This window comes from Carcharodon carcharias, chromosome 1 (assembly GCF_017639515.1).
Source record: "Carcharodon carcharias isolate sCarCar2 chromosome 1, sCarCar2.pri, whole genome shotgun sequence".
Classification (NCBI taxonomy): domain Eukaryota; kingdom Metazoa; phylum Chordata; class Chondrichthyes; order Lamniformes; family Lamnidae; genus Carcharodon; species Carcharodon carcharias.
The window spans coordinates 125,684,766-125,694,172 of NC_054467.1; the positions used below are offsets into that span (position 1 = coordinate 125,684,766).

A 9,407-nucleotide genomic window follows, 5' to 3' on the forward strand; every position below is an offset into this window, starting at 1 on the left:
CTGGCTTTTGTGAGGCACTGGCATCCTGTCCATGTCAGATCACAGCATGTGCCTGTATGCCTTATCCCTCTTACTACTAAGATGTTTATTCACATCCTTGTCACCTCGGGGGGTGAATTCCAGTGGGAGTTTCTCCTGCGTGACTGACATCACTATGGCCTGAATTTTATGCTGGTGGCAGAGCTCACGTCCCCCAATGTCAAAATTAGGGATCAGACCACCCCGGATTGGTTAGCTCTCCATCAGCCATTTAATGGCTATTGGGCCGTTAATTGGCTTGAGGTGGGGGGAAGTCCCACCTCTGACAACTACCAGCCAATCAAATGTGTGGCATCTCTCTTGTCCCAACAGCGCCACCAAGAGCAGTGGCCACGTGACTGCATGCTGATATGTTTCATAACAGGATTTATAAGGCATACACTTAGCGAGCTGCACTTCGAGGAGAACTTGGAGGTGAGTGCACAGTAATGTTGCACAGTGCTCGAGAGGGTCGCCTGCTGGATCTCAAGGTTGAGGCAACACGCATTCAGGCGAGGGCACAAACAAATCGCTTTTTCCTGGCTGGCTGACAGTGCCGAGCCAGGGCAAGGGCTACCTTGTGGTTGATCGTAGTGCACAAGCACGTGCAGGGGGGCGGTGGAGGGAAGTGGCCATGCATGACGGAAAACTTACATAAAGTAATCATTCCTCCGCAGTTGAGACACTTCAGGCGCAGCCACATTGACATGCTTGGAGTTGGGCCTTTAGCCTGTCTGCCCACTCAAACAACGCAGAGGCCTGAAAGTGCCAGAAAATGCTCCAGATCATTTCACCCCTCGAGCATAGACTGAAAACTAATCAGCTTTTTAGTGGATTGTAGAACAGTTGGATGACTGGGCACATTGTACAATCTCCTTACTAAAGCTGCCCATGGAGCAGGCACTGGTGGAGGCACTCACAGCCCCTTGTAATGTCATCATCCTGGTTTTGACCAGTCTCCCCCATGGTTCAAGCTAACAGTGCAGCCTTGCAGCGAGGGTTAAGACAATGACTGCGCCTGAGCTGAGAGCACAGCATGTAGTCCAGCGGACGAAGCTGCCGCCAATCAGTCAGGTGGAGTGGGGTAGATATGGGTGGGGTTTCGGGCAGCCATACAGCGCACTAATCTCTGGCCATCAAAGCGGTGGCCAGCACTCTGTGGGATGCATTAAGAGGCTGTCAGTCTTAACCAAAAAAGGTCCTTAGAACACCCAAACTAACCCATGTGTCTCTCTTTTTCATCCTGCAGGAAGAGCACATCAGGAGCATGGAGCCTGGTGACCTAGCCATATGCCTCATGGCGTAGAGAGAGCAGAGATGAAGGAGTAGAGAACAATAGAGGCATCTGGCTAGGCAAAGGGTGGAGCTGCACCCTCAGGAAGGAGGGGCAGCAGGAGCTGCCGCTCACACCGCTAAAGAGCCACAGCAAGCCATAGAAACCTAGAAACATAGAAAATAGGAGCAAGAGTAGATTATTTGGCACTTTGAGCCTGCTCCACCATTCAGTATGATTATGGCTGATCCTCTATCTGAATGCCATACTCCCACTCTCTCCCCATACCCCTTGATGACTTTAGAGTCTAGAAATCTATCTAGTTCCTTCTAAATATATTCAGTGATTTGGCCTCCACAGCCTTCTGTGGTAGAGAATTCCTCTGAGAAGTTTCTTCTCATCTCAGCTCTAAATGGCCTGAAATTGTGATCCCTTGTTCTAGACCCACCCCCCAGCCAAAGAAAACATCATTGCTGCATCCAGTCTGTCCATTCCTGTCAGAATTGTATATGTTTCAATGAGAGGAGGTCGTGTCTCACTAACTTGATCAAGTTTTTCGAGGAAGTGATAAAAATGATCGATGATGGAAGGGTAGTGGATGTTATATACATGGATTTCAGTAAGGCCTTTGACAAGGTCCCTCATGGCAGACTGGCACAGAAGATAAAGTCGCACGGGATCAGAGTTGAGCTGGCAAGATGGATACAGAATTGGCTTGGTCATAAAAGACAGAGGGTAGCAGTGGAAGGGTGCTTTTCTGAATGGAGAGCTGTGACAAGTGGATTCTGCAGGGATCAGTGCTGGGACCTTTGCTGTTTGTAGTATACGTAAATGATTTGGAGGAAAATGTAACTGGACTAATTAGTAAGTTTGCAGACGACACTAAGGTTGGAGGAGTTGCAGATAGTGAAGAGGATTGTCAAAGGATACAACGGGATATAGATCGGTTGGAGACTTGGGCGGAGAAATGGCAGATGGCGTTTAATCTGGACAAATGAGAGGTAATGCATTTTGGAAGGTCTAATACAGGTTGGAATTTTAGAGTAAATGGCAGAACACTTAAGTGTATTGATGGGCAGAGGGATCTGGGTGTACAGGTCCTCAGGTCACTGAAAGTGGCAACTCAGGTGGATAAGATAGTCAGGAAGGCATATGGCATGCTTGCCTTCATTGGCAGAGGTATTAAGTATAAAAGCTGGGAAGTCATGCTGCAGCTGTATAGAACCTTGGTTAGGCCACACTTGGAATATTGCGTGCAATTTTGATTGCCACATTTCAGAAGGATATGGAGGCGTTGGAGAGGGTGCAGAGGAGGTTTACCAGGATGCTGCCTGGTCTGGAGGTTATTAGCTATGAGGAGAGGTTGGAGAAACTCGGATTGTTCTCACTAGAGCGACAGAGATTGAGGGACGACTTGACAGAAGTTTACAAAATTATGAGTGGCATGAGTAGATAGTCAGAAGCTTTTTCCCAGGGTGGAAGAGTCAATTACTACGGAATATAGATTTAAGGTGAGAGGAGAAAACTATAGAGGAGATGTGCGGGGTAAGTTTTTTACGCAGAGGGTAGTGAGTGTCTGGAATTCGCTGCCAGAGGAGGTGGTGGAAGCTGATACGATAGGTGTGTTTAAGAGGCAGCTTGACAAATACATGAATAGGATGGGAATAGGGGGATACAGACCCCAGAAGTGCAAAATGTTTTAGTTAACAGGCATTATAATCGGCGCAGGCCATGTATTTGACCACTCACTAAACTGTCTAAATTGCCTTGAAGCCTTTTAACATGTTCCTCACCACTCACATTCCCACCTAATTTTGTGTCATCAGCAAACATGGGAATATTACATTTGTTTCCCTCATCCAAATCATTGATATATATTGCAAATAGCTGAGGCCCAAGCACTGATCTCTGCGGTACCCCAGTCGTCACCGCGTGCCATTCTGAAAAAGACTCATTTATATCAACTCTCTGTTTCCTGTCTGCAAACAAATTCTCAATCCATGCCAATAAATTGCCCCCAATCCCATGTGCTTTAATTTTGCACACTAACCTCTTATGTGGGACTTTATCAAAAGCTTTCTGAAAATCCAAATACACCACATCCACTGCTTTTCCCTTATTTATTCTGCTAGTTATGCCCTCAAAAAGCTCCATGATTTCCCTTTCATAAATCCATGTTGACTTTGTCTAATCCCAGTGATATTTTCTAAGTGTCCTGTTACAACATCCTTTAAAATGAACTCTAGCATTTTCCCTACTACTGATGTTAGACTAACCGGCCTGTAATTCCCTGTTTTCTCCCTCCCTCATTTTTAAATAGTGGGGCTACATTTGCCACCCTCCAATCTGCCAGGACTGTTCCAGAATGTACAGGATTTTGGAAGATGACAACCAGCACATGCATTATTTCCATGGGCACCTCCTTTAGCACCATGGGATGTAGATTATCAGGCCCTGGGGATTTATTGGCTTTCAGTCCCATTAATTTCTCCAGCACTATTTTATTAGTAATACTAATTTCCTTCAATTCATTCTCCTCATTAGACCCTCGGTTCCCTTGCATTTCTCAGAAGTTATTTGTGTCTTCCTTCTTGAAGACAGAACTACAGTAATTGTTTAATTGCCATCACTGGTTGGTGCCTAGCTAGACCCAGGGACTATCAGCGCCGCCTTTCATTCCTGCAGATGACCAAGAGCCAATGTCTCTGAAGACTGCACATGTCTAGGGAACTGTATGGTCCCCTCTGCCACCTGTTGCAGAATATGGCGCCACGGAGTCATGGAGGGCATCCATGGCCAATGGCCATGAAAGTGACAGCGGTATTCAATATCTACAACAGTGGTTCCTTTCAGGGCTCCACAGGTGACCTCTATGGGATATTGCAAGCCTCCACCCACAAGGGCATCATGAGGTCACGGACGCCACCTTCTCTAAGGCATGCAACATTTTGCATTTCGCCCAGGATCAGGAAAGCAAGAATACAAGAGTGCTGGGATTTGCCCAGATCACTTGTTTCCCACAGGCGCCATAAACTGCACTCACGTGGCATTCAGGTCTCAATGGCAACACACGGTCAAATATTTCAACCGCAAGGGATTCCATTCACTGAATGTGCAGCTAGTGTGCGACCACCATAAACACATCCATACCGTTTCCTGGAAGGGTGCACGAATCCTACATTCTTAGTCGATTACAGATCTCTGACGTCTTCTGCGGTCCACAGAGGCTGCAGGGATAGAACATCAGGGACAAGGGCTACCCGCAGAGGCCGTGCCTGATGACACCTGTTCGGCGGCCTCGGACTGCAGCCTAGCAAAGGTATAAAGGGACTCATGCAGCAACTCGTAACTTGGTGGAGAAAACCACTTGGATGCTGAATATGAGGTTCCGGTGGCTGGACCGGTCTGGTTGATGCCAGCAATATAGTCCGCTGAGGGTGTCACGCCTCGTCATCACCTGCTGCACCTTTACAACCTGGCGCTGCAACAGGGAGAGGAGCTCGCTGAGGAGGAGATGGAGGTCTCCTCTGATGAGGAAGGTGTCGACAGTGATGAGGGTGAAGAAGTCCTTGAAGGCGACAATGTCCTCGTGCTGGGCAGATGAAGCAGGTGGGCTCAGGATGCCCTCATAACTGTCAGGTTTGTGGAGGATAATGGCAACAAACAGTGAGGAGACACCAAGGATTCTGCACACAGTTTCCAGGGATTGTCCATGACTCCTATATCCTTACAGGTGTCAGATCTCTGACATCTCCAAGGGTCCACAGAGACTGCAGTTTTGGATCTTTGGGGGCAAGGGCTACCCGCAGGGGACGTGGTTGATGACACCCGTGCAGTGGCCTCAGGCTGCAGCAGAGCGATGGTATAACAAGACTCATGGGGAGCAAACCATTGGAATGTTCAAAATGAGGTTCTGTTGCCTGAACCTGTCTGGTGGAGCCCTGCAATATAGCCCACAGAGGGTGTCACGCATCGTCGGTGCCTGCTGTGTCCTTTACTACCAGGCGCTGCAGTGGGGAGAGGAGTTGGCTGAAAAGGAGATGGAGGAGCTGCATGTCTGCTCCAATGAGGAATATGCCGATAGGGATGAGGGTGAGGAGGTCCATGAAGGCAAGGATGCCGGTTATGAAGCCATCTCACTGGCTAGATGAGGCATGCACTCGGGAGGCCCTCATAGCTGCTAGATTTGTGGAGGGTGATGATGACATGCAGTGAGGAGTCACCGTAAATCCTCATGTTGCATCTGTGTATGTTTGACTCTAGTTTAGCTGATGGCAGCACACATACCCTCTGTGATAATGCTTCTGCCATGGAGACGCAGTGGAGGCCTTAATGGTTGCTAGATTCCAGGAGGATGATGACAGCATGCAGTGAAGACACTCCGTAGATCTTCACATTGCCTCTGAGAATGTCTGACTCCTGTCTGGCTGAGGGCAGCTCACTTGTGCTCTGTGATGAGGGTCATATCAGAGAGACGCAGCCATGAAACTTTAAATGCACCTGATCCTTTGTATGCCTTCAGCACCTGACCCCTTCAGGAGCACAGCATCACTGGTCACAGATGCTGAAGGATGGGGTCCAGTCCTACCTCAAAGTGCTAAGAGCACACAGAGAGGATGATGGAACTCTGTGGCGCTTGCCCACAACATTCTGGCAGCAATATCAAGCACCATTCAGGTATAGGCATCACTAATGTGTCCAGTGGGTGTGAAGCCAGACCATCACTTTGGCCTGAAGGTTACACACTGCACAGGGAAGAGGCCCTGGACTGAGATCTTGTGGCCTTTATCTTGTGCAGGAACCAAGGTTCCACATCTGAGAGACATGAGCACTGTTCACCATATCAAGCATCCACAGGCAAGGAGACATTCTTTCCAGTGTATTTTTTTAAAATTTCTTTTTCATTTGGTTTAACAGTTTTATTTCTCAGTCTTCATCCGGCCCGCAAACAGGCTCGATAGTGTAACTCAACCAAGTCAGAACTGACCGAACACAAAAGGCCAGAGGCACCCCTGTCTCTGGGGGTGTCGGGGGTGAGGCTGGGATGGTGGGGGAGGAGGGGAAAGGGGATGGATGGTGAGGGAAAACACATTTGAAATGAATTAATACATGAATTTAAAAAATGAACTTATACATCTGTAACCTAAAAACGAAACAAGAAACATGCAAAAAGCGAACTGCCGATTCTGATGAATGCAAATTATTGGCAGAGGAAGGGGAACCAGTGAGGGTTTGGCATCTGTGGGTGGGGGGTGGGGGCGGAGTGGGGGTAGGGGGACTGGCGAGTGGGTGTGGAGATTCTGGAGAGTTCCTTTCAATTAAGGGGAAAATCCATCCCTTGCCCCTCTCTTCGTCCGACATGAGGTCCGGCTTCAATCACTGTGTCCCACCCCTCAGAGCCAACATCAGGTGTAATACGGAGCCTCCCTGAATCTTATAGTCTGCCGCCGTTTTCTCATCATTCATCTGCTTCCCACTGTAGATGAGGTGCTGCTGCTGTGGGGGAATCCCCTCTTTCTCCTCCACTCGCTCCTTTATTTGCTCCATCTTATCAGTGGGTTCGATATCGGTTTCAATCTCCTTCCCAGTGGGTGTCTTGACTTTAATCAACATGTTGCTGCTGCTGCTGTCTGCTTATAATAGTGAGAATATGTACGTGTGATTAACACCCGTGTCCAGACTGTGCTTGACGGGAAAGGACAGATCGAAGGTTGGCAGCTTACTTGATGCACCAGCAGAAAGTACTTCGACTTCACAAATGGGACCTGCGGCACTTTGAATCTTGGTGCATTTTCAGGGACAAATATCATATTTATGCTTGTATGCTGCGAGCAAGATTTGATGAACATAAAGATAAAAAGGATATGATAAAGGCTTCTAAGCTGCTGAAAGCTGGTGAGGAGGAATTCTAGACAATGCAGCATCCGCAGCCCTACATTTTCCCTGATTCACCAGGAGGCACATCCTATGAGGGATACAATTGCTACAAGATGCCTGAATCCTATCTGGATTACAGGCACCTATCTGAGAAAGCAATGTATCCAGATTACTTTGCCAAGCGAGAACAATGGGAGAAGCTGCATCCCCAGAGTTGGGATAAAGAGGTGAAGCAGCTACACGAGGAAGTGACTGATAATCCTGAGAGTGAGGCTCTGCTCCCTGCTCAGAAGGAGGTTGACCTACTGCCACTGTGGTGGAACATTGTCACAAGACAACGCCCAACATAAAAAGGCAGAACAGATGACAGATAGAAAAACTGGTTCCAGTGTTGGCAACAGCAGATTATTTATCGAGAGCTGATGTCTACACTGTTTTGAACTGATTCTGTAAACTTAATGAAGTCTAATAAAAAGCTGATTGGTCTCAGCTGCAGCTTGTTACTGCTGAGCTGTGGCTGTTCCTGCTGCTGCTGTGGGATTTCCTGCAGCTGGCAATTCCTGCTGCTGTTTTCCTGTGGCTATTCCTGCTGCTGCAGTATTCCTGTGGCTTCTCCTGCTGCTGTTTTCCTGTGGCTATTCCTGCTGCTGCAGTATTCCTGTGGCTTCTCCTGCTGCTGTTTTCCTGTGGCTATTCCTGCTGCTGAAGTATTCCTGTGGCTGCTCCTGCTGCTGTTTTCCTGTGGCTATTCCCGCTGCTGAAGTATTCCTGTGGCTGTACCTGCTGCTGTTTTCTTGTGGCTATCCCTGCTGCTGCAGTATTCCTGTGGCTGTTCCTGCTGCTGTTATCCTGTGGCTGTTCCTGCTGCTGTTTTCCTGTGGCTGTTCCTGCTGCTGCAGTATTCCTGTGGCTGTTCCTGCTGCTGTTTTCCTGTGGCTGTTCCTGCTGCTGCAGTATTCCTGTGGCTATTCCTGCTGCTGTTATCCTGTGGCTGTACCTGCTGCTGTTTTCTTGTGGCTATCCCTGATGCTGCAGTATTCCTGTGGCTGTTCCTGCTGCTGTTATCCTGTGGCTGTTCCTGCTGCTGTTTTCCTGTGGCTGTTCCTGCTGCTGCAGTATTCCTGTGGCTGTTCCTGCTGCTGTTATCCTGTGGCTGTTCCTGCTGCTGTTTTCGTGTGGCTGTTCCTGCTTCTGCAGTATTCCTGTGGCTGTTCCTGCTGCTGCTGTTTTCCTGTGGCTGTTCCTGCTGCTGCAGTATTCCTGTGGCTGTTTCTGCTGCTGCAGTATTCCTGTGGCTGTTCCTGCTGTTGCAGTATTCCTGTTGCTGCTCCTGCTGCTGTGGGATTTCCTTCTAGTCCGCAACTGGATCAAGAATACTGCTGCCAAAAAAGCTGCTGCTACTGCTGCTATTACAACCTGCTACTGCATGGCCGGGCTTTGTAAGGCCTAGCAAGGCCTGAAGAGCCTGGACTGGAAGTTTGGGGACAGCCAGAGGGGAGAGGACCTGACTTTAGCTGGAGGGGGAGGAATTTTGCTGCAAGAGCTGGGTGCATGGGGTAGAAAAGAACTGTCTTTTGCACATCTGGTTATCTGCAGGGGGACGGATAGAACATCTGAGTGCAGAGGGCTGTGTGAGAATGAATTTTGAGGGGAAGAAGACCTGTACCCCACTCTGGCCTCCCTTGCCTCACCTGCGTTAGCTGCCCAGAGCCAGCTGTATCAACGCACTTTTACCACCGTTCCTGAACTGTGCCGGGGTGGTGCTAGCTGCCCAGGTGAAGACTCCTCCTCCCTCTGCAGTGGAACATTGGGACCCCCCATCACACCAGCACTTCAAGAACAACCCCCTCCCTCTCCCTTTGTCCTCTCTACTCCCTGTCCCCATCACTCTCCCCTACTCCCACTCCCCTTTTGCTCTGTTTATTGTGTATATTTCACCAATATTGGGGTGGGTGTAGCACTCCACAATGGGGGCGACAACATCTCTGCCAGTGGCGTGGCCCACTTGGGTCACCTATGCGGGCGCAGTGGCCTCTTCGGCTCCTGCTTCCCCTGCAGCCCCATCACCCTTCAGGCTACTGACCTGCAAGCTCAGGGTGAAGTGCTACACCCACCCACCATGATGATTGAGGCATGCGTGAAGGCTCTGGCCGGGGTTGTCGTAGTGGTGTAGTGGTAGTGGTAGGGGATAGTGGTAGCCTCCAAGTTGTACGGCAAGGCCGTAAGACTTTTTGAAGGC

At 49.1% G+C, this 9,407-nt stretch overlaps 1 protein-coding gene and 1 pseudogene across 1 annotated transcript; one reads left to right on the forward strand and one right to left on the reverse strand.

The window, feature by feature from the left end:
• Positions 1 to 6,667: 6,667 nt before the first annotated feature.
• Positions 6,668 to 6,904, reverse strand: LOC121280987 (NEDD8). Its single transcript, XM_041193515.1, has one exon. The coding sequence runs from the start codon at positions 6,902 to 6,904 to the stop codon at positions 6,668 to 6,670; it is 237 nt and encodes a 78-aa protein (XP_041049449.1).
• On the forward strand, positions 6,903 to 7,518 carry LOC121275293 (annotated as a pseudogene).
• The last annotated feature ends 1,889 nt before the right edge of the window (positions 7,519 to 9,407 follow it).